This window comes from Rhynchophorus ferrugineus, unplaced genomic scaffold (assembly GCF_030347505.1).
Source record: "Rhynchophorus ferrugineus isolate W39M unplaced genomic scaffold, kcgeb_rfMv2 rfM2, whole genome shotgun sequence".
Taxonomy (NCBI): domain Eukaryota; kingdom Metazoa; phylum Arthropoda; class Insecta; order Coleoptera; family Curculionidae; genus Rhynchophorus; species Rhynchophorus ferrugineus.
The window spans coordinates 66,731,800-66,759,133 of record NW_027472581.1 but is presented as its reverse complement, the minus strand read 5'-3'; the positions used below and the strand labels follow the sequence as shown (position 1 = coordinate 66,759,133).

At 31.3% G+C, this 27,334-nt stretch overlaps 1 protein-coding gene across 4 annotated transcripts in view; it reads left to right on the top strand.

The window, feature by feature from the left end:
• The window catches only part of Nt5b (5' nucleotidase B), a 67,746-nt gene that overhangs the window by 26,611 nt on the left and 13,801 nt on the right, over positions 1-27,334 (top strand). Inside the window, exon 1 of one of the 4 annotated variants that reach the window (XM_076396159.1) lies at positions 11,245-11,532. The exons of 2 other annotated variants lie outside the window; for them this stretch is intronic. In XM_076396159.1, coding sequence (XP_076252274.1) covers positions 11,477-11,532 — 56 coding nt within the window. In that variant the 5' untranslated portion in view covers positions 11,245-11,476. Of the gene's footprint in view, positions 1-11,244; positions 11,533-26,209; positions 26,341-27,334 lie in introns of those variants that run through there. One more of the 4 variants, XM_076396160.1, reaches the window with a different exon arrangement.

Genomic DNA, 27,334 nt, shown 5'->3' with positions numbered 1-27,334 from the left:
GAGTCTTTTGAGTCTGTGTCCTGTTCTGGTGGTATCCAAAAGCTGCAATATTTCAATATTTTCATGAGAATGGAGTCTTTCCTCATGCCCCCTTGTAATTCTCTTGATATCTTGACGGACTGTGGGTATCTGAAGGTCTCGATGTAGGTAATCAGTATAGTATAAGTAGTAATAGTATTTGGGTGCACTCACAATACCTCTCAGGACTTTGTTCTGAAAAATTTGTATTTTATTAATGTTACTCTTTGCAGAACATCCCCATAATTGAACTCCGTATGTCCATATAGGTTTCAATATTTGCTTATATAATAGCAATTTATTATATACTGACAATTGTGATTTTCTACCAATTAGCCAGTACATTTTCCTATATCTCAATTCCAACTCTTTTCTTTTCTTCTTTATATGTTCCTTCCAGCGAAGTTTTGCATTGAGATTCATTCCGAGATATTTAGCGTTGTTGCTATATGGAATGATAGTATTATTTAATGTTATTGGTGCTTGTACGGTCTGTTTATAGGTGAACTGCACATGTACATATTTACTTTCATTAATTTTTATTTTCCAAGCCTGTATCCAATTATATTGTCACTTGCTGTTGTAATTTTCGTGAAGCTTCTTCACTATTGTCTCCGACAGCTATAATCACAGTATCATCAGCAAATGTAGCCATCGTGATATTTTCCTTTTGTGGTATATCACAAGTGTAAAATAGAAAAGCATTGGTCCCAGTACACTTCCTTGTGGTACACTTGCTTTAGCTTCTTTTATTGTAGAGTAAGCTTGTTCTTGTTTGACTCTAAACATTCTGGTTGTAATATATGATTTTAATAGTTGTGTTGCATCTAAGAATATAGATGAGCATAATTTATTACTTTCGTAGGCTTTTTCAATAACATCTGTTATTCTGTGGACCTGGTCAATTGTTGAGCGCTTGTTAATAAACCCAAACTGGTGTGTTGATATTAAGTTTTTTTTCTCTATGATCGGTTTTATTTTTTTCAACAGGAGTTTTTCAAAAACCTTAGATATTACTGGCAGCAGTGATATAGGTCTATAGGCCTTTTTTTCGTTTGGTATAAGTATCATAAGTAAGATTATTTTCAGAACTGTAACAACTTTAGAGCATCAATATTTATATCATAAACATAAGTATGGAATAATAAATGAAGTAATACATGTTTGTATATTAAAAGACAGAATATGTGATTAAACAATTTTGAATTTAGCACGTATATTAAAACAATAACGAACATTATTAGAAGTTAATATCACTCTTTAGAATTAGGTACCATTGTTATTATTATGTCTCCAGAACCATATCAATTAGTAGTTCTTAAGCAAGAACAATTTTTCTTTTTTCCTTTTTAGTTACCATACATCAAATTAAATCAGTATTGTGATTTCAGATACCTAAATATCTTGTAAGCAAAGAAAACCGACGATTTTTAAGAATTTTTACATATATCGAGTTTTTCTTTCAAAGCTATATACCGTGCGATAAAGCGGGCAAAGTAATTTGTTTTCCCCGCAAAAAAAGTAAAATATAACTTTACTTCACCATACTATTCTTTTGTTTAATATCCAAACATGCCATAACTCTTTAATAATTCCAAGAATAGAGGAATAACCGAAAGTAACACAAAACACTGCTTCAAACATCGTTTAAAAATGTTTCAATCACTCACTTTCTATTTTAAAATAGTTTCAAATGTAAAACAAAGCATTCCCTTTATTATATTATACTTTATTTTATTTTATAAACTTTAAAAAGCCTTTATCCCCAGCGAGATTCGATACTAGTACATTAGTGTCGGCGACCTAAAGTCTTGGCTGGCTACGCGCAGGGTTTGCTGATATATTTTGTGTCACTGATCTGACGGCTATTCCAGGTTGCTTCACTTGGGCATTTTTTATTTTATTGGATTATATTGAATCTATTTGTAGCGCATATTAAACAAAAATATTAGACCTAAAAATTCTTCCTCGATATAAGTTTTAACCGGTGCCCCGTTTTCTTTAAAAAGGGAGGCAACATTTTGCGCTAAGCCGATTAACATATAGATTTTGACCCTTAGTGGTTCAACAATCTGCCTAGCGGCAAATAAATCGTATGATAACTCTTATATACAACTGACACTCTTTCGAGTATCTAATACACTTTGAATTATAACAGTAACACAAAGGATTAATTCGTATAGTAATACCTTGTTATCTAATAATAACTTAAGTCCAAGTTGCTTCCGTTTAGCAAGTATGTACTTCCTCCAAGTTAAGCGTCGGTATAAATGCATGCTAATATGTTTAGCATCCTCTGGCTGGTAGAGTAGACAATTGTTAATATTCACTAGTGGGCATTTTTATGCACTGTAAACGTTACCTGGGTTGATTACCTGTGTTATTTGCTTTTATTCGCCATGTTTTCAGCAACAGTTGCATTGCATTGATGCGTATTTGGAAGCTCTTTGCTGCTGATACTGCCTTCGTATCATGCTAAGACTATCGTATCATTTGTATATGTTGTCACAGTAGGTAATTTTATAGTCGGTAGATTACCTGTATTATATAGGATATACAATATCGGACCTAGTATATTGTCTCATGAAACTTCTGAACTATATCATTGCAATTCAAGGATGTCTTGTTTTATTGTAAAAAATCTGCGAGATGAATTTTAGTCATGATTTATGTCATGAGGATAAGAGACCAGTTTCTCTGATTTATCCCACAACCCTGTGTACCATACTTTATGAAAAGCCTGAGATATGTGCAGGAATGCAGCCCCATAATATCTTTTAAGTCCATATTTGTTTCCTTTGCCATTCTATACATTTGTTCTAAAGTTGCATGCTTATTACGAAATCTAAATTGATATTCTGGCATAATATTTCTTTTATCTGTATTATTAGGACTCTTTATAATTATATATAATTTCCCAAAAACTGTTGATATTATTAGTAAAGAACTACTAGATGATTATTTATTGAAAGCAAAATCGTCACTCACCTAATATTTAGGTTTTTGATATAATAAAAGCATATTGTTATCGTTCTATTTACAGTTTATATTACTTGACCTGTGAAAAATGTGACCCAATAAACGATAAGCCGAAAAAGTTCCAAACTGTTCCACAATCTGGTCGATTGCAAAAATATTCGTAACAATCAAACGTTATTGGGTGCCAGCAAGAAAGAGGGTCGTGGACCTCTACGAGAGTTTATCTTGGCTATTTAGATTTTTGAAATGCTCAGTTATTTTAGTCTTATAAAAATGTACACGCATGAAAAACTGATTCATGCGTCTATAAAGATTTTTTGACGTTTTAATATTGTTTAGTTTGCCTTCTATAGTTTGTAACCTCTATCTTATTTTTATTTGCTTACCTCATTAACAATAAATACATGAAAATAATATATTGATTATAAAACTCAATGTTAAGGATGGGAGAGTAAAATATAAACTGATAAAACTCAGGTCTCACCTGTAATTTTTTTTGGACTAATTAGGTTGATAGATATTATGAGTATTTTAAAAATTATCATTGCCATTAGTCACCAGCCCCGGCTGCTTATGAGTTATAGGCGTATGTTTTCATGTCCATTTTAAAAAAGTTTGAAACATACGACAAACCTAAATAGGTTATATTTTTTGACAATTTTTTTTTGTATATTTGACTCATATACACCAATTGCATATTGTGTTTTATACAATTTTTATATCTATGTATTTTTTATAGTTCACTAGATGTTGTCAACTTGAGAATTATTAATTTTATCTTAAAATGTCAACAGTTCAGTTCTTTGGACTAGACTCGTAAATATTTCATTTTATAATATTTAGTTAATTTTTCCATGTTTTAACATTAGAAATAAATTATAATATATTATAAATTAATTTATTACTATTATATTCCCTAATAACACGATTGCGAATTAAATACATCAGGATATTTTCTAAATTAAAACTAAATTCGACTGAATTAACTAAATTTAGTGCCCTGCAATATTCTTGGATGTCTCACAAGCTTTTGATCGGGTTTGGCATTTGAGATTAATCTGTAAGACGAGCAAATTATTACCGCGTAACTATTGTCAACTGCTGGAGTCATATCTTTTGGGAAGAAAATTTAGAGTCTCGCACGAAATGGCGTTCTCAACATTTAAAGCTATTTCGGATGGAGTTCCACAAGGTAGCGTCTTAGGACCTCTCCTGTATCTGCTCTGCACTGCTCACATGCCAACAACAAAAGAAACACTACTTGGAACCTTTGCTGATGAGACAGTTATAATGGCAAACAACATATCTCAGCCTAGGGCAGTAGTAAACGTACAAGTGGCAGTCAACAAAATCCAAAAATAGACTAAAGGTTGGAAAATTCAACTTAATAACTTCAAATCTGTTCATGTTAATTTTGCATTGCGGCGAAATAATAAAAACCTAATTATATCACCTCAATACCTCAGCATCCATATTGACGGTAGATTGAATTGATGATGACCTGGAAATCAAATGAATTTGCGAAGTTATCCATGAATTCGCCTTAAGACACGAAAAAGGATTACTAAATCATACTAAAGTGGAAACAATACAACTACTGGATAACACGCGGGAAATCAGAAGATTGAAGCGAACCAAACCATACGAACTTATATACAAGTGTATACCTTTAGTGTAAACTATAGCTTAAGTTATTACAATTTTATAATTGATTAATACGGGTACATATTGATGTATTTGTAAATTAACTTAAGGTAACATCGATGGTAATACTTATACAGTTTAAAGAAGTTCGTGTTGTTTACTTCCCATCAATTTTCTGATTTGCGTTCTCCAGTAGTTGTATTGCTCCCACGTTGCTGTAATTTAGTACACTTCTTTCTTGTTTACCGCGAAATTCACAGATCGATTTGATTTCGAGGTCATATTGCAGTTCTTCGTTGATTGCGTAAAGATAAACATTGGTAATTAAACAAAGAATTGTGTTCTGTCAGCGTTAGATTACTATTTGGTTTAATGTGGTGCAACCCCATATTTGAGCCTCCTAAGTCCAAATAGCCCTTATAATTGACTGATAAATGAATCTCTTTGGTTTTAGCTTTTCATTGGTTCATCAGCTCTTCGTTGGTTACGTAGCGTTAAGCATTGGTAATTAGGAAAAGTTTATTTTGGTAGCTTTGGATTACTAGTTGATTTCAACTGCTCAGGTTTTTTGTCTGACGTGGTGTTTTCAATTGATTCTCCTTGACGAATCGGACAGCTTTCAAGTGATATAATTGGATTCGATGACAGTAACTAATCAGCGTATATATCAACATGATTAGAATCTTAGAAATGTAGCTATTGTGGGTAATCTTTGTGGATTAGATTTGCTTATATTCTTTGCTATATATAAAACGTTTATTGAAGAAACATATAACAATCAAATCAAAAACTTGATAGATTAATTAGTGAATAACATGAGAAACGATCATCAGAGAGGACGTAATTTGATAAAAAACTACGATATAAAATAAATTGATTTAAAATATTCCACAAAAATTTTTTCACAATTTTTCCTGGAATATTACGTGCAATAAATTAGATCAATCGCCCAAAAAAAACACGTTTGATCTACAAGTAGCGATGCGATGAACCACACGTATTCCTACCGCATCCTTCTGCACTGAAAAACAAAACATGATCTAACTTGTTTGGATACACGTAAACTAGAGTAGTTCACATTGCGTGTTCATATTCTCCGTTGCTCCTCTATAACTTATTCTTATGTTTTAGGGAGGTTGTTTAATGAATCAACGACTATTGTTGGTCACAATCTGTAAATTCGTATTTAATGCAACAGTATTCTTTTTTGGAACATTTATTACTATCGCAACCTTCCTCCGAATTTTATTTATTGCAGGAAGAGAAAATCTCGAAGGGTTTATGAGCGTTTAATGGAACCATTTGTATACCCATTGGGGCAAGTGTTCTTGGAAAATTTAATATTTTTTGAATGTAGGGGTTTGTATAGCGTCGATCAACCATTTGCATTTTAGACGTTGAATATGTGTTTTCATTTATTACTTTTGTTGTAAAAAGTATTTACTCCATAAATATGTTAAATACCTAACCTAATTGAAATTCAGTTGTGAGTTACCACGACGTTTAAAAATGGAAGGTAGTGACGCCAGATCGCGAATCACTGACGCTATTAACTAAAAACAAAAAGGTTTTAATGGCAGTTCTTTTCTTGAGCTATTGCAGAGGTTCTCCAATATAGATCGGAAAATACGCACACTTCAAGAAACGTGTTGCGCTAAACAAACAGGCATCGCAATTACCTAATAGCTTGCAGAATATAGTGGAGAATTGTTGGATCTAAGTGTTCTTCAGGAATAGTTTACAGCTAACAAAAAATCTCAAGGGTATTGTTTCTCCATGAATTTGGATTTGGATTCGTTGTTCATCTAGAAATATTAGTTAATGAATCTGATCAGTATTTTATACATGTAGGCAGCAAGAAGATTATTATTTTATTATTATTTAATAAACTAACAATGTGATCTTCTGCAGCCCTCATTTCCTCGTCATAAGCGTTTATGTATGAGCTTCGCTTAAAATTAGATATACTTTAGTTTTGGAAAGACACTGTTCAGTCTAATTTAACTTTCAATGATTGATTGAATTCAAGATTCATTGATTGATCTGACAAACAGAAAGAGCGATTACTGTTATTCCCAACACACTGTTTGGTACAATTAATAAAAACTTGGATAAAATACTATTATAATACTATAAAATACTATTAAAATAAATTAAAACATGGAACAAATAACAAAAAATAACAGATTCGTTTAGTGTTCTAAGAGTTTTTATAATGTAATTCACTCGTTTTTATCGGTTACTATGGGATATGAAATTTGTTCAAAACACAGTGTAATGATTCATCACAAATTAATCGAATTGTGCGTAAAGTAAACGTATACTTATCCGTTAAACTCGATCGAAATCAATTTTATCAAAAATATATTGCCAGTAAATTACTTTAATATACATTCGTTCTAAAATAAAACATAATTAGTTTAAAAAGCCAACATATACTATATTTTTTATTGTTTTATTAATTGAATTACAAGTTCGTCTTAGTTCTATATTCTGATACTGGACGTTGGCTTTAGTTCTTAACAGGTGCCGTGAACCATGGTTCCTGGCTATTGACTGGCTCTAATCTCATAGGACTGAAATTCTTTAATTAAACCCAATCAACCGATTCAAAATACTTTCTGTTTGGAAGTTAGAGACTGAGAGGCAGAATCCAAGCTACCATCGGCAATAAAGTTTCTAAATATAGATAATAGAAAAACGAATATTCTGTTTTTCTTGCACTTAACTAGTGGTTCATTCCTACTAATAATTATCGTGCTGTTCCTTATGACTTTCCTCAGCTGATATCAAGAAATTCGGTGTAGCTTATTGTCTCAATATAAGTCAATGAATCTAAATCACTGTCAGACTTCTGGCTATTATCTAAAAATAAAAAAAATGTTTCGATACACATTATTCTGAGTGGATTGATGATATTAGAATAGAATCCAGTAACTTTTTCAAAGAAATTTTATTTGTATCTTTCTTGAAAAAGCATTGATACAAATTAATTCTTTCAAATGGAGATTACTTTGAATAGAGCGAAATAAATTTGCAAAAGTATTACGAGGGTTACTATTTATATTTCGGGAATAGGAAAAAAACAAATAGTTAAGCTGCGAATATATTTTTATTGTTTTTCAAAGTACTCGCCACGATGATCGATACACTTTTGCATACGCTTAAACCTATTTTCAAAACATTTATTCCATTCCAAATGAGGTATCTTCAAAACATGATTTTTGAATGCTTCAGTAGATTCTTCGGTCGATGAAAATCGTTGACCACGCAGTTTATTCTTCACGGATGGGAAAAAAGAAGTCACTCGGTGCCAAATCAGAGCTGTACGGCGGAAGACCCATCAATTCGATGTTTCGAGTGCTCAAATAGTCTCTTGTTTGAGAGGTCGCATTGTCATGATGAAAAACAATCCGGCGTCTCTTGTTTGTTTTCCTTATTTCACCGAAGACTTCTGGCAAACGAATGGTTGTGTACCAACCAGAATTTACTGTTCTACCATCCTCTAGAGGTACTGTTGCAATATGACCAGTTTTCCCGAAGTAACAGGCCACCATTTTCTTTGAAGTGTTTCGTGCGCGAAGAACTTTTGTTGGGTTTGGTTCATCTTGGAATACCCTTACAGTCGAGTGCTGCTTACTTTCGAGCTCATACGAATATATCCATGATTCGTCACCTGTTACGATTTTATAAACGTCTTTCGAAGCACCGCGATTGAATTTCTTAAGCATTGCTTTGCACCAATCGACACGAGCCTTTTTTTAACCGATTGTCAAATTGTGTGGGATCCAACGCGAACATAACTTTCGCACAGCTAAGTGTTCATGTAAAATCGCATATATGCTGGTGGAACTAATGCTTAGGGATGCCTCAATCTCACAATAGGTGACAACGATTTTGCTTAATCATTTCCACACATCAATGTTTTCTGCACCAACACGTTCTTTTAATATCTTTACGACGTTAGCTAAGTCACGCAACTTCACTTTTCGATTATTCAAAACGATTTTGTGGATTTTTTTGATGTTTTCTGGTGTTACCACCTCATTTGGACGTCCACTGCGTTCTGCATCATCGGTGTCTCTACGACCACGTTTGAAGTCAGCAAACCAACCTTTTATTATTGTTTTCTTTTTGCCATTCAATTCAATTTTTGTCAATACTTTTCAAGCCATTGCTTCGTTTGAACGATATTTTTCCCATAAAGAAGCAGTGTCAAATTAAAACACAAAATTGTTTTTGATACATTATTTTTATAACAACAGTAGAACTCTTAGCACAATAACTCACAAACTTATTAGTAGAATATCATGAAATTTTAACAGCTTTCTTTTGAAGGTTAGTGCTAACTGAAAAAGCGGCGATTGTGTAGGAATGTTCATTTTGTCGATCGGAATGTGTAGCTGCCGTCTCGATTGTTTATTGGAACTACTATTTTTGTGAAAGGAACGGGAACGGAGAATACCGGCTGAATAAAAATTTGTTTATTTGATTTGTTAAATACTACATGGTCGACGAGAGGATTGGTTAGGGAACTCCGGAAGCGCTTTGGAAGTGGTACTGTTACAAGTGGTAGAGAAAAGAAGAGAGACATCGTCTTGGTGGTCTTTTATAGCCGGCAACCGCATGGTACCAATCCACCAGTGTTGCCAACCTTTGATCTTATTGTAGATGTATACGTGGCGGCCTAAAGGGTCGTAGCAGTCGCTACAAATACAATAAAACTAGCGCCATCTATGTGTTAGGTCCGGGACTTTTCGCTCCATGTGTTAACATTCACATTATTGAGTAGCAATGGAAAATTACACCAACTTGATACATTCCATTACAGATAGCGAATGGCTCGTGATAGTGTTATATTGATGTTGTTGGATAAAGCTCAATTTCCTTCCAGTAGAACTTCAGTACCTCTCCAGAAGATCAACTATAGTATAAGTGAATCTAACCAGCCAGCTTCCGTAAACTACTTTAAATATATGCTTTCACTTAACTAAATGTACATTAAAAATAATAATGTAAATAAACAACTGCCTAACAAAGGGTCAAGCGCCATTCATCGCGTGATTATATTTAGACTCCTAAGTTTTATTTTATTCTTTGTCTCTATAAATATTGAGGCTAAAAATAATTAAATGACTTTTAAATTTATATAAACGATCGAATATTCGACTAACAAAATGCACATTAATCAAATTTTATGTTATGAAATGTTAAAAAATATACATATTTCTGGTGCGTGATATTTGATTTCAAATGTTTTTACACAGTTTATGGATATAAATGGATGCGTTGTACATTAGTTGCTTAATTATTTACGAAAACGGTATAAAAAAATTCATGAGCGAAAAGGTTGACTTCTAGGTATCCGGTTGATGTGGTACTTCTTGTAGTGAAAATTGTATTGACTCTTTAGGGCCCTTATGTATAAAGTACTCCTTTAGGTAATTTCAACACATTTCAACATAGAAAATAATAAATAGATTAATTATAAAAATAACAATAAGAAATTTTAACGATACAATAAAGTTAAAACACATACATAAATTTTTAGCAATAAATAAAAGAAATTAGTAACCAAAAATTAGCCTTTGAAAATGTATTTAGTACGTCATTATCGTAATCAATAGTAGGCTAACTGTAAAATTTCTTAAAAGCTTAACAACTATTTCAAGAACGAAGGCGATAATGAAACAGTATACAAAGTAATTATTTACGAATGATACGAATCGACGTATATGAATTACTTTAGAGATTGTCACACCTTAAAATTACACTATTTCAAGCGTCAATTTTTCTGTCAAATCATTTTTTTGCTGAAATTATTTATTTTAAAGTCTCCTCTTTACCAACGAGGGTTTATCTGGATTGGACCTACAGTTTAACGTAGGCTTCGAACTACGGTTCTCGGTCTTAAACCTACCCACTGACTGGTGACCAACCTAGAATCATCTCAGAAGAGATCCGCTCTTACCCAGCCTGGTTGCTGTCGTGACTGGGATCATTTTCCTTATCGGATTTTACACTCTTGCCGAGAAAGGACAATCACAAATATTAAACATTCACAAACATAAATTTACGACCATGCCCCAGCCTGTCCAGGTGGACCGTCCTGTCCAAGCCGGCTGAAATTTATTCCGGGTAAAGTAAATACCTAGAATTTTCATAGACTAATTTTTCTAAAATAGTAGTTGTCTACACCCACGAGTATATAATCCGACAGGGAAAACCATCCTAATCACAGCAGTAATCAGGCGGAATAATTTTCAAGTTATTCGGTAATATCGAGGACCGTGGTTCGAATCCCACGTTAAGCAGTAGGTCCAGTCCAGATCAACCTTAGTTGACAAAAAGCGGACTCTCAAATATAGCACACAGAAACTTTGTAACTCACAATCAACCTATTCATATGCAATACTTTTCGTCATCTTTTGTTTTCTTAACCAACAAATCGAGCTAAACAAAATTTACTTTAAATATTGTGCATCTACTATGTCATAGAACGTCTAGGTAGTAACTTTGCAAAAATATCATGTTAATTTAAGTGGTGGGATTTTTATTTATATATAATTTCGTGCGTTACCAGGTGCTGTAGCGATTTCATTCATTCGCTTTACGTCCCGATAATCAGCTGGTCGCTGACAACATTCCGGACGGGGAAATCGTACTTGTCCTTCTAGTCCGTTCGTCGCTTCGCTCGTAGCCGCGGTACTGCTGCCCCCTCATATAAGCTTCGATAGCGAATGGTTTCGTACAGGCACGTTCGACGGTCCAATTGTTATACGTATATCCGTCGTTGTTTTGTTTTAAAGAGTTGTAATTCTCGCATTCAGTGAAAATGCGTTACACCAATGGTTATGTGGATTTCGAACTGAGGGACGTTCCCCAAAATGAGTGAGTACTTTTTAAAAGTTCTTTGTTCTTGGAAATCTTTTGTCTTTTTTTTTAAGCTTTGTTAAGTCGTGTGCGGTTTTTTTCCTAATTTACTTAAAATTTGCTAAGGTTCTTCCGTTATATGGCGCTTTAATACATTTTGTCCTGGTGAATAATTAGTGTCTAGTTTGGATGTAAAATTCTTATGAATATGCAATCGAATCGTTGCGTTATTTTATTGCAATAGCTTTGTATTGGCGAAAGGTTAAAAATATTCGGAATGTTTTTATTGCTTCCCAGAATACGAGGTTCTTTCGAAAATTATTTTTGTACTCGGGTTTGATTTATTCGGGTAATAAATCCAAAGAAAATGCGAAATTCTTTTGAATAACATATTGTGTGTTGTTTGTGTAATTGGCATCAAATGTTTTTGTAGTAGTGAAATTAATTCACTGAAATCAAATTATGTTGTTATTTACGCAATGCCCTCGATAATTGTATTAATTTAAATGTATTTTGATAATCAGAATAAGTCTACCAAATATTCTTCGGTGAAATTAATTTGATTTAATTGGCATTTCTTGCTGTTGGAACCCTATAAGAGCAGGATTTTTTATTTTCAACGTATTGTTGATAAGGTTTGATTGTATTAGATTAACCTAAAACGAAATAATCGAAACAATTTATTTTAAATAATTCTTAATATCTCTTATTTAATAATAATAAACATTATAGAATTATATATGAATAAAATTTGACTTTTATTTCACTAGTGTTTAGATTTAATTTATTAATAGGGAAAAGGAAGTATAAATTAGTTTATTTAACAGCCAACAATTTTTTTTTGATGAACTACTTGACCGCTTCAGGGGATTCTAAGTATAAATAACTATATATAGATATACATCTTACGCGTTAACAAATACTCTCATCATCGTAAGTAAATCGCATTGTTATTGAAAAATGTATTAATATATGTTTTTAGTATTGATCATATTATCTCCATATTTCTATTTATTATAGATTTTTTAAACTATTGATTATAGTTAAATGAATAATAGGTAAATGAGTTGTTGTTGTCTATGAAAACTATAAAAAGCCTTTATTTTGAAAATTGTTTATATTAGTATTTTTCAAAGTATTGTTCATCCTTAGTCTTTTTCAATGTGTGTCTTAAAAGTATCAATTACAATTGATGTTCATACAATTTCATGTTATAGTTTAGCATATTATTATAGTCTGTTATAGTTTAATGTGATACTTAGGTTTTAAAATATATTTATTATAAATTATGTTTTTCATAGTAATAAAGTGTTTCCTTCATAGAATTGAATGCACAAATGTCGAGTTCTCTATATGTTTATGACGATGTGTTTTAAGAAGTAAATTTTATCTAAATAAATAAATAAAACCTATAAATAGGACTAAGATTACCGGTATATAATCCAGTACTTCGTTATTTCATAATTATTTATATATTTAAAACCTTAATATTTTCACAGTTTTTATTAAAACAATTAATAAAACAACTCACAGTATTAATTTAAAAAATCTTATTTCTATTAAGGTGAATTGTAATTAGTTGAAATTATAAATTTTAAAATTTTAAAATTATAACTTAATATATATTTCGAAGACAGTCATAGGAAAGTTATTAATTTTTAATTATTGATTTAAATAGTATAAGTAAACACCATCATCAATCCATAGAAGGCGCCACACAGTTGGCGATCGTTCGTAACCATCCATTTTCAGTCAATATTAATCTCTTATTTTTCAGATCAGTTTTTATTCCTTGATTGCCGCATCTTTCGTTACTAATACAACCTCGAAGAAGAACAATTAAGGGTGTCAGAATGTAGTGATGGTGAAGGATTGGCAATATAAGCGTTCAAAAGAGACAGGTTTTAGTCTTGATTGTAATATTTACCACCTTCCACACTCACCATATAGAGAATTAAAAGCTCTTATAGCTTGATCGACTATAAACCGAATCGTTACTTCAGCAGTAGATCCCACTTTATTCTCCTCTAATACTAGTACAAAACACATATTTGCCGTAACATAGAAAACGTGTTTTTTTTTTCAAAATTGGCTTTATTCATCAACGTAATCTCCATCAAGAGCCACCCGATCATTCCAGCGCCGCTCTAACATTTCAGTATCACATTTATAGAACGATTTATCTTTTGCCTCTTGTCACCAAATAGACTTGTCACCAGTTGCTGTCCACTCAGATGATGACCATTTTGATTCGACAGTGAAGTGATGGATCCAGGTTTCATCCATTGTCACATATCGACGCAAAAATTCCGGTTTGTTACGTTTGAACATGACCAAACATTTCTCAGAATCATCGACACAGCGGCAACCACTTTGAACATAACTTTCTCATAATCAAATCACGTTCTTTTAATCCTTACGATGAAATCATTCAAAACGATATTGTGGATTTTTTTGATGTTTTCTAGAGTTACCACCTCATATGGACGTCTACTGCGTTCTGCATCATCGGCATCTTTACGACCACGGTTGAAGTCAGCAAATTAACGTTTTATTGTTGTTTCTGTCCTTATCACGCTTTTCACGCCATTGCTTCGCGTAAACAGCATTTTTCCCATCAAGAAACACTAAAATTAAAATACGAAATTGTTTTTGAACCATTGTTTTGAAAATAACAAAAGTAGTGTCACTTTTTGAACAATTACTCACAAACTTATGAGTAGAATATCATGAAATTTTAACAAATTTTTTTTTTGAAAGTTAATACTAACTGAAAAAGCGGTGAATGCAAGAAAACTAGCGCCATCTAGGTGTAAGCTTCGGAACTTTTCGGCGCATGTGTTATTTGTTCTAACTAGATCCCGTTGTGATATATACAAATGTGATATATTTAGCTATATTTCTCTACAATACAAACTATATCATGCTAGAAGCGTCAACATTTGCATCAACAAATATCAGACCGATCAAGAAGTTTGACATTTTGTTATCAAACATTGGCTCGGATCTCTCTCAAACGATTTTGGCGAAACATTTCGCATTCTCATAAAGATAATGGAACCATCGTACAATGCTCGATGAAATAAATTTAATACATTTTAAGGGACTTCTAAAGCAGGACAAAAAATGACAATCGCACGCTTTCCACATCTAATACGTTTCTCAAGTAATTGGCTACATAAGAACATCTTATCTGTGGAGCCGACATTCGGTCTACATCCTTATTGATCTTCAATCTTTGGCTTGTTTCTTCGTGATCCTTTTGAAGTATTTTTATATAATTTTCATAAATATTTACGGTACTTTCTCCAAATACCAAATTCGTGTGAGCAGAACGTGCAGTAATTGAAACAATGTTTTTCCACGGGCTATGATTCATATCTGCCATCACTAAGTTCACTCCTCATCAGAAAATGAAGTTTTGGAAATGTCAGTTACTGGTGAAGTTGCTAAACTAATAATTAATATATACTTGAATAATATAGATTCTTAGATGTGTTAAAAAGTAATAGTATTTACATACATTTTGGTGATACAACTTTAAACAGAGTCTTCACTCTCGATCCTTCTGGCCTCCTAGGCCTTTACTGCTGTGCTGCTTGGAATAATTAGTTAGTTTCCTTGTTAATCTTGTGTTATTAAATTTGTGAAAAAATTAGATTGTAATAACTACTCCATTTTAGCTTCTTTTAGTACTCGAATCATCATTTATAGAAAATGTTCAAAGCATATTCATGAAAAGGTTTATTCAAATAGTTTCCCGGTTCAGTCCCAGAAATTGTCCTTTTTTTTTCATGTTTAACACTATTTAAAAAAAACTGACACTGAAAATGTTTATTTTAGGTGGATTAATAGTGCATCGATAATAAGTAGTATAGTAAGTAAATGCAAGCAGTCTTGTTAAAAACACTACATTATCTATTTGAAAACACCGGTTTTCAAATTATTTATTAAAAATAATACTTGATATAAGATCACAAATAACTACTACAATTAAATTTAATTAAAATAAAATGAAAGGGAATTATTTATAATGTACTCAGGTGTGATTGAACCTACCGTGAATCACTAAGGCTAGCAGAAAAAAACGTTGAAAACCGAACAATCGGTAGGTCATTGTCTCTTATCTAACTAAAAACTACAAACTGCAATATTTTTTCTCGTTCAAATATGCGATATTTAGTTTTACTTGCTGTTAGCGTTACTATGCCCACAGTTGATAAGATATAGGAGTTAGTTTAATTTAATTCTGGTTTGGATTGTTTATATTATTATTTTATTTCAAGGTAATTAGTTTCACGCTCGCGATTTGAAGTGCATAAGCTGTTACGTTGTTCCAAACTTGTTTATGCTGTAACCAGACAAAAAATATTGTTGATATATTTTGCCGGAAAAAATATGAACGAAGGTCAATTAAAAAAATGTTTATAGATCCAATAAAACCCAACAAAAATATTTATTTTTAATGTATATTCCAAAAAATCGACGTTGATTAATGGCTTTGAGTTCGCAGTCCTCAGAATATTTTAATAGTGTAATTTAATAGTATAATAGTAATTGAGTGTCGGCAAATTAGCAAATTACAAAATTGTATTTAATATATTTAGGAATTTACATTGTAGTAAGAAATATGCAATATTTGCTATATCGAACAAACTTAACTTTAAATCCCAATCTCTGGACATGTTTAAAAGATTTTGAACCGATGACACATATTATAGTCTATCCAATAAAACGGTAAACTTACGTCATCTAAATTTATGATGTCAGAGTGTCGCAATGTTGCCACATTTAACTTTAACTTTTAATTTATTTTATAGTATTATACATTAGGTTAAAGTTGTTTTGTTATATTTATATTGAACTCTTTAAAAAAAAAATTATCTCGAATAAAACTAAAAGTATGTATTTTCTTTCTGTCTTTTGTGTATATAGATATTTTAGTCACAGTGTCCATACGTCATATATGTCCATTTAATGCAGCTGCAACACATTAAAATATGTCCAATAAAAGTCACAGCAACTTAATATTTAATGCTATCAATACTTATCTCCCTAACGCATTTTGCTGCTAAAAAGGGGCCCCCATTACCCATTACAATATAAAGTTATTGATTAGAAACGTAATCTGTTTCTAACTGACTATTTATTGCATTTGGCATCTTCAATCAGAATAATCATAAAAATTAAGCAGCAATTTGAAATTTATTAAAACAAGCAAAGCAAAGCACTACTATTTTGTAAAGACTATACATCTTCATCTTCATTAACGAGCCTATGCTTAGTTGTCTTGTAGTTGAAGCACTGTATGCAGTATACGAATCTTCTAAGCATACTTCCTCTATGAAATGCTTGGGTTTCATTTCACTTTTATTAGCAGCCCTTCTAAGCTAATAATTCTTTACCTTTCTTTCCTTCTTCATTTAATTCTCTAAGACAAAGTACAATAACTATTACAATAAATATTTAAGTAAAAATAAACAACTGATAAGGACATTATACGAGGACCGTTAGGAAGTTAGAAGACATTTAGGTGACTGTTATTAGATAACAGAGAATCCTCTAAATTGCTATTCAATATATAACTGTTTAGGAAGTTCCCCAATTACATTTACATTGAGTCCGCGATTCAAAATGGTATTTTCAAACAATTCCTGTGGTAGCCATATTTCCCGTCGCATATAAACGTCTGGAAATAATTGATTCATTAATGGCTGACAATTCTTTAACAATTTGAGCTGAGCTTACGTCCAATAAGTATTGCAATTCAGTTCCATGTCAATTATCTTCAAACTTTTTTAATCCTCCCGACGGTCTTTGGCACATTTGAATCGTTTAAACCAACACTGATATTTTGGATATGGCGGAGCAACATTATATAAGTTTCTAAAAGTGTTTGTTTTGATTCGGCTAAAAGTTTTCCTCAAATCAAACAGAAGTCATTAATGTCGAAAATGCAATTTGAGTTTTGTATGATTAGCATCTATATTCAGTGAATAACTCTATAATACTGAATGGAAAATTGTTATTTTATTTAAAGAAAAGTCAAAATTATCGACTTTAACAGTTAAATTAGATTTTTTGACAGTTGTTTACAATGTTCATATTTTCACTTATAGATATCGCTAATTAAAATATGCGCGATAAATATTAATATTGATATTTGTGATAAATTCAAAATTAAGCGGTAAAATGTAGGAATTTCGGATAACTGTTAAGTTACGCTATTAACGCTTGTTACATATGGTGCAATACTCTTAAAATACATCCAAAAATATAAATAAATAACACTGAATACCGTCGGCCGTTACAGCATCTACTCATGGATTTCATTTGACTTTTATTGACGATGTATATGTAAATTACAATTTATCTTTGTTTTATTAATTACATCTTACTTAGATATGCTTAGTACAATTTTAATTTACTAATTAATTTATTACTACGGTTCTGTTGTACTTGCATTAATACATAAGTAAGTTAAGAACACACTTAGACGAGTACACTAAACAAGTTCGTGTGGTTTGGTTCGCTTAAATATTCTGATTTCGTGCGTGTTGTCCAGTAGCTGTATTGCTTCCATGTTGCCGTGATTTAGCAAACTTATTTCATGTTTTAAGGCGAAATCTTGGATCACTTCGTGTATCCATTTGATTTCGAGCATTGGTAATTAATCGTAACACTTTGTTTAGGGTGCATTGGATTACTAGTTGATTTGATGTCTTAATGCAAACCCATATTTGCACCCCATAGGTCCAAATTGGCTTTATTATTAACTGATAAACCAATCTCTTTGATTTTATGTTCAGTTGAGAGTGTCTTCCGACTAATTACCATTAAATTTCCAGTTTAACCTACCATCGAGATATATTCCGAGGTATATGGCCGATTCTGCTTGAGGAATCGGGCATCCATCAAATGATATAATTAATTTTTGTCATTTCGCTGCAACGCAAAGCTATTAAGCTGTATTTTTCAATCTCTAGTCCATTTGTAGATCTTGCTGACCGCTGCTTGTACTTTTTCTACAGCCTTAGACAGAGATACATCTTTTGCTGTGATAACTGTGTCGTCGGCAAATGTTCCAAGAAGTGTTTCTTTTGTTGTTAGAATATCAGCAATATAGAGCATATATAGTGGTCCCAAGAAACTACCCTGTGGAACTCTAGCCGAAATAGGTTTAAGTGTTAAGAATGTTCCTTCATGCAAGACTCTAAATTTTCTTTCGAAAAGATATGATTCCAGCAATAGACAATAATACTGTGGTAGCAATTTGCTCATTTTGTATATTAATCCCATATCCGGTTAAAAGCTTGTGAGACGTCCAGGAATATTGCGGGACAGTATTTCTTTTCTTTCAATGCCTTTTCAACAACCACTGTTACTCCGTGCACTTGATCGATTGTCGAATGTTTATTTCGAAATCCAAACTGGAAATCTGGTAATTTTATAAATGGTTTAATACCTTTATAACAACAGTTTCTCAAATAATTTTGATATTGCAGGTAGCAGCGAAAGAGACCTGTAATATCCAACTTATTCTGCCGGTTTGTCATGTTTTTTAACCATAATTATTCGAGTAACCTTAATACATTCCGGAACATGGTTCAGTATCAAAGAGGTATTCAATATATATATATATATATATATATATATATATATATATATATATATATATATATATATATATATATATATATATATATCAATATGATTATTGCTTTTCGTGGCAGCTCTTTTAGTAACCCAGGTGAAATATCATCAATTCCAGAAGTATATTTTTAGGAGAGATTGTTGTTGAGATTGTTGTCAATTTCTGTAGCGACTTCCATTGAAGAAATCGGATTTACAGCTAAATCGAGCTGATAAACACGATTTATATTTATTGTAGATTCTATATCATTCGGTTGGAATACGTTAGCTAAATGTTCTGCAAATAATTCAAATTTTTCATCGTTGCATCGAACCCATTCATTTTAATCATTGTTAATAAGCGGTCCTCTAATAATTGGTCTTTTAAATCTCTGAGTTGCTTTCCATAGCGAGTAATCTTTGTCTGTTTCCCGGCTTAATTCACTTAAATATTTTTCGAAGCAGCTCTGTTTATATTTTTTAATCATTTAATTGTCTGATTATTAATTCTATTAAATATGGTTTTGTCTACAGCATTTCTGGTTCTGTGCCATACTCTTCTAGCTTTTCGTCTTTCTTTTATCAATGATTAATTTCAATTATAGCTTTACATAGTTTGCTTGAAGATCAATATAAATTCCAAAGAAAACGAGAGATTAATCATTTTATTCTTGAACAACTTTTAGAAAATATTGAAAATGGTGTTACATGGATATTGGCAGCACAAACATTTTCTCGAACAAGGCTCCAGCTCCTTGCAGTGGGTAATTTTTTGTATCCATTATTTATATATTTTGATTCCAAAAGAATGATCTAATATGTTATATCAGTCATGAAACCATCGATCATTTTACACATACACCTTTCCATGAATTAAATAGCAATCTTTTAAAAAAATTTGTAGGTACTTTTTAATTGATAGCAGTTTATATTTAATATATTCCCCAAAAATTAATAATTAAATAATGAACATTAGTAATTAAGTACTAATAGCTTGCTTATGTTCATTAAAAATTCAATAACATGCTAAAACAGATTAGTAATGAATGAAAGTGTATTGTCGCATACTTAATTCATAAAACTTTATCTCACAGACAATGCAGACGATGATTTAAGGTAAATATGATATTTAAATGGTAATTTCAAGGTAATTTTCTTCCATAAAGATAATTGTACAAAATATCAGGATGTCATTTCTTCGTGATATCCGAACAGTACACAAAGGAAAACGGTCATTTCACTTTAAATTGCTCTCATTCTATTACATCCTTATTAATTTTTTTTTCGACGATAGTTCCCAGAATGTACCGTGAACAAATTTGTTATCGAGATAGACTTTATTTAATTTTAATATCAGATTTTTTTAAAAATTCCTTTGGTCTTTGAATTCTAGTCTTTCGGTTTGATAAGATACATACTTTAATCTGTCATATATATACTATTCAGTAAAAAAATTATATAATCTCAATTTTCGGTTAGATGTTTGTGGCTAGTCCTTATCAAATATGGAGCAGCGAATCGTGTTATCTTTTTAATTATATTCGATGTTTATTTAAACGTAATGATAATTAATTTGTATAGAAGCCGCAATTAAATATATTAGCTGCTTGCATATATTCTGGTCATTTTTTCACATTACCTGAAAAAATCATTTGTTGAGAAAATTATCATCATTGTCTACAATATTTTGAGGTCTTTCTGACAATACGGCCATATAATATTGAAAGAGCGATGGTTTGGTAATCGATAAATTTTCGTATTTATTCAGCATTTCTAAAACATGTACCAGTCAAGCCATACTAGTAAATGCGCTAGGTGCGGCAATACTTCCTATTCGAGCTCAAACAGCGTATCCTTCATAACTCCACAACCTGTTTCCTAGCGTTCTCATGCAAGTGGATGACTTTCTGTGTATTACTCGCTATTGCTGGTCTTCTTTGCGACAATATATCGTTCAGTCTGTTTATTTAACATTTGTAAACATCTGCAGTAAGAGTTTAATCGATTTCAATGGCTCGTAATACACAATTAGATTATTTATAAGTTGTTTACATTGTTACTTTTTCACATATATGTTAGTATCACTGATTAAGATATATGCAAGCATATAATATAATTTGGAAGAGATATATAATATAAGATAATATATTAGGAATGATATTTAATGTTTACATTACCTTACATTACCTGTTGTATTATTAATTATTTGTAAAAATGTTTAACTTCGAAAGTATGTATACAGTATGTATAGTCTATTCAAAGTTATTTTGTACATACGTCATCTAAATTTATGACGTCAAAACGTCGCAATGTTGCCGTATCAACTCTGAGTTTTAATTCAGTTTCAGTTAATACTGTATTATACTATTTCAGTTAATAATTATATACTCACCTTTAAATGTTTACTTTTCTTGTTTCCATTATCATCACCCTGTCTTACAAATTGGCAGTATTGAATCATATAATATTCAGAAAGTTTCATTCAAGTGAATAACTAAGCTGTTAATTTCCAATATATCTAAGATTTGTTCGCAATTCCATCATTCGTCAATTTCTTCTTCAATGTGTCTGATTCAAAGAGTTCCAGATCATCCAAACCGAAGGTTTTATTAACCATTCCTGTTTCCAACATGAAGAAGTATCTGCAATGAATTATTAATAAATGTTATGGCTAATAAAACCTAATCAATTGTTATTCCAACCTTTACCTTTTTCCATCAAGTATTGTTGTCATAATACTATTTTTATTATCATCTTGTCATGTGTGACCATTGGATATATTGGTCCTATTCTGAAATATCCATCTCTCATCTAAATACACAAAATTGAAATAATAAGTCTTCCTTCATTTTATTATATGCTTTTAAAAATTGTATTATTTTAAAAGCAATATCCTGAATTTCCATTAGACCTGTTCGATACTTTTCAGATTAACAGTTTCCTTTGAAATAATAAGAATAAAATAAAAAGGAAAATATTGTATTGTAAAACGAATTTACAAATTGCGCCAAAATAATTTAAACAGACTATATGTATGATTCCCTCCTAAAAAAATATGACAACTAGGGACAGCCGAAATAAACATTGAAGTAATTACTCACATTTCGCATTGTATAGCGACTCCTACAGTAGTTTTTCTTTCTGTTTGAATTACAATAATAATTCCAATACCTCATCTTCAAATTAGTTCGATGACCAGGGAGTTCTTTGTCTTTCAAGTTGAAATCTAAACCACTAGCATTTTTTATACTTTGGCGTCATATTTTTCTACAAATATTCCATGGCTTTAGCGCGCGTTTTTCTTTTTATTAAACACGAAAGGCTGTACATGCCACAATCTTCTTTATTTGGTTCGAAATTCGACATATTTACATGCGAAAACAACTTAAAATCGTTCAAATAGTAGTGGCACTTTGAAAGTTACTGTAGCAACAAAGTGAGATTAAATGTTCTCCTAAGAAATATATTTCCTACTGCCCGTAATAAAAATAAATATTTAGTGATAATCAAACAGTTAAAAATGTATTTCAATGTATCGTCGATTGCTGTGAAAAGTTAATCATGGACAAAATGTAATTAATTCAATCATCGTCCAAGAATAATTAAAAATAACTATATCCACTGGAGATATTATTGTCTCTAATTATCAACTGTACATATACTACTAACCAGATAGTATTCGTTTTAGTTTCAATATTAACCTTGATAATAGTAGTTCCTGTCCGATATAAAAGTGGCTTCCTTTTTGGTCTTTAAACTAAAATTTCAGAAGTTTTTAGACGTTTATCAGTTATCAACGCAGATGTATAGGCGTCTATTAACAAACACTGAATGCTGTTGCAGTTATTATTATATTTTAGCAAGATTTTCATCTCGGCAATTCAGAGTAGGTTCAGGGCAGATAAATAGTAGGTTTCAGGTCGCTATCCTGAGGCACACTTGCATATATGCTGAAGAATATGTTGGAGATATAGGATATTAATACCTGTACGTATTGCTATGTTTAGTTTATATATCAAGCCTTCATAGCAAACTTTATCGAAGGTTTGTGCTACATCTAAAAACCTTCAGAACATATTTGTTTTTGTTTCAAATAACGTTCAATTATCTCCGTTATTCTATTGATCTGGTCGATTGTCGAATGTTAGGTTATTCTGTTTTATTATTGGCCTGAAATATCTTGGTAAGCATCTAGATCGATGCCTAAATTAGAAGAAGCACATACTCGCCAATCGGAAACAACTTGGACTTAAACTGTATCAAATGTATTGGCTTATCGGGCCTAAATCCAAATTATCATTAGATACAAGATATTATTGTATAAATCTATACTACAGCCTATTTAGTCCTATGGAATCCAACTATGGGGAACCGCTAGCAAGCCTTATATATCCATCATACAACGGTTCCAAAATAAAATAAAGTTACGTACCATTATCGATGCTCCGTACTATGTTTCAAATGAAGTGATACTACGCGATATTCCTCTAGAACCAATAACGAGTGTAATTCAAAGTGTTTGTGTGACAATACTTCGAAAGAGTGTGAGTGCATCCCAATGTACTCGCTTACCAGCTAAATATGGTGAAGTAACAATGAATTGCGTAGACTAAATCGTCTAATACCATCCGATCTGATTATTGGACATGTATAGACTTTGAGAGAAGCTTTAAAATAAGGTTAATTAATTAAAATCGTATTTTGTACAGGAGATCACAAAATTAAATGATTTTCTACATGCCATGTATTTATAATATAAACATAACAAATACGTATTATTCTCTGAGCAGATTGTGGAACTAATAAGAGTAATAATTCTAAAAAAATATTGGCCTGATACTCTTGAATAACATTTTCTGAGAAAGTTTTAATACAATTATTAATAGAGGAATGGATATATATTATTTAACGTCATTCAGTTGCTTATCAGACGTTGGTATCGTTAATTATTCCCATCAATTTATACATGTTTGAGCTTCAAGGCTGCGTTAAATAATAAGCTTTGTTACAGCTTTATCTAGGCAATTTTTTAACAGTTATTAGATTTAATACCTGTTCCTTGCTTCAGTTCAGATTTATTCTTATCTCCTTGCAAAGTTCTTTTGAGGTAACTGGTATGATTCATATATTAAGTTATCACTTTTAATTATAGTTTAATTAATCTGTCCTTGATTATGCTTACAGCTCTTGCAGACAACACATGGGCTGAAAAGTCCCGATCGTAACAAAGAAAACGCCTTTTTTGTTGTTCAAAATTGGCCTTATTCATCAACGTGATCTCCGTCAAGAGTCACACAATCATTCCAACGCCGCTCTAACATTTCAATGCCACATTTATAGAACGATTTATCTTTTGCCTCAAAATAGGCCTGTCATCAATTGCTGTCCATATGACGATCATTTTGATTCCGAAGTAAAGTGATAGTCTTTGATTTTTCTCATAGTCAAATGCTCATGCAATATAAAACCAACACGTTCTTTTTATAGCTTTATGATGTTAGCTAACTCATGCAACTTCACATTTCGATCATTCAAAATTCTATTTGGTATTTTTTTATGTTTTCTGGTGTTACTACCTTATTTGGACGTCCACTGCGTTCTGCATCATCGGTGTCTCTTCGACCACGTTTGAAGTCAGCAAACTAACGTTTGATTGTTGTTTCTGATGGTGCGGAGTCCTTATAACACTTTTCAAGATGTTGCTTCGCTTGAAAGGTATTTTATCAAGAAGCAGTATAAAATTTAAATATGAAATTGTTTTTAGTCCATTGTTTTGAAAATAACAAAAGTAGTGTCACTCTTAGCACAATGATTCACAAACTTATGAGTAGAATATCATAAAATTTTGACAGTTTTCTTTTGAAGATTAGTACTAACTGAAAAAGCAGTGAATGCAATAAAACTCTATATGTTAGGCCCGGGACTTCAGCCCATATATTATAAGTTCATAGATTCTTTTAGTTTTTGGATTTCTTTGGTTTTTCTGGTTAAATATGTTGTTCTCTGTAGGATCCATTTTCTGTATTTTTGGGCTAGTTTAATCACATATTTTTGTATACTGCTCTTCTTGTATCATAAGATTAGTGAAGTTCTTAAGTTATTGTAATGCGTCGTTGTCGTTCTGAGTTTTGACTAGTTTTTTAAATTGTACTGAAAGTCACTTCGTTGTTGGCCTTGTATTTTATTGAAGGTTAACATAAGGGCTGAATGATAATAATGGCAGGCTTACCTATTAAATGGTAATTACAACTACTTTCTGGAATCGCTTGTCTTAATTCCTTACATTTAATTGTGATTGGTGTAAATCCCCAATCCCCTCCTCCAGAGTCCGGTGAAATATTCTCCCCATTTAAAGTTATATTTTGATGGACAGTAACCTTCTCAACTCTTATTTTAGCTCTTTATTAACTGATCATAATCACATACGTGTGATGAAATAACAATATATTATTAACTAACTTAATTTATTAAGAAGTTCTCGTACTGTTGATATTGTTTGGCAAGGAGATAACTTTATTTCTTCTTTATGTTATAAAATAGTATAATAATGAAACAAATTCTTCTTCCATATATATCACCTTGTATAAAAAGCGACTTTCGAAATTTATTTTAATTAGATATTTGTGAAGATCAAATATTCATACCTAATTACATGTTTGATGTAAGAAAACCTATATTTGTCATTCATGATGCATTATCGGTTAAAGGGTTTATCAGCATTCGAAGTTATTTTACGTTTTTCTATTACTTTAAATAATGGAAATCGTGCTTATATGTCAAAATATCGAAATAAAACCATTTTGAATCAGAACCCAGAATTTTAAAAATAATCATAGCGATTTCTTTCATTTTTTAAAATTATGTATCATATCATTACGTTGATTTATATAAATTTCAAAATAAATTTGAAAATCTGATGTTGCACCTAAATATAGAACGACAACATCCTTTGCAAATATTCTCTATTAAAATTTATCCCGACGAATGAATTAGAGGAAGATAGGTGTTAATTGAGAGTCTTCCCCTATGTTGCCAATTATTATTAAATGTGCCGAATAGCAACCAGAATGTTTCAGTTCTTTAGTTTCCAAACGCTCGAATGTACGGCACTAATTTTTTTTATACTAAATCATTCACCGCATAATTTATTACAAGAGTGCATTCGATAGAAATGACGTTGATAGATATGAACAGGTATGTTTTGAATCGATTCGTTTCTTTTTGCTTTTTCTAGTTAGAATATTTTTATTTTTATTAGTCAATAAATCGTAAATAAGTAATTTTATTCTATCCTAACTTATATATGATGGTATTGCCCATTATTATGCCTTGACGTTTGATACAAGAATTTAGCTATAATTATTGAGAATAGAAAAATCTAGTTAACCTATTAAAAAAAACTAGGATGAATAGTGTTTGAGAAACATTAGGTGCTTGCATGTATCATTTTTTTACTTAAAAAATGAAAATTATTGACAAAAATTGCAGTTTTCTACAACTTTAGACGCCATTCATATAATATGAAAGTTTTCTTTCGTTCGTCCACAATAACGCATTCGAATGTTTTTCTACTTCAAATTATTTTGATAATAGATCTTAATTATTTTAGGATAATACAGATGAAAAATATAATATCTATTTATTTATTATCATATTGAAAATAGTATTTAAATGTTATAAGTAAAATACATCAAACAAAAACATTATATTGCTCACATCTAATACATGCATTAATTAAGGACTTAAACTACACTTAATAATCAGGCCTATAAATTAATTTTAGAGGATTTATAACAGGTTATTAAATCTCATCCAGTATAAACATATCAACGAACACAAATATTACACATTGTATGTTTCATATTGAGATTTTGTTTCAAAAATGCCTCATTAGATCATTAATTTCAATAAATTAGTATTCAATAATCATGTTCAATAGTTCCCATAGCTTTTGCATAGACATTAACGTATTTTAGGTCAACATCACTCACAAAATACTGAATTTGGAACATTTCAAATGGCCCGAATATAATACACAAATAAATTTTAAAAATACGCATCGTCCAATGCACACAAATACTCTTTATGTTTAAATGGCGTCGAATTTTTAGTTTTACGATGACTAATATTGGCATCTGAAACATAAAAATTCATATAGTTTACTTACATTTCTTTGTCTACAATTAAT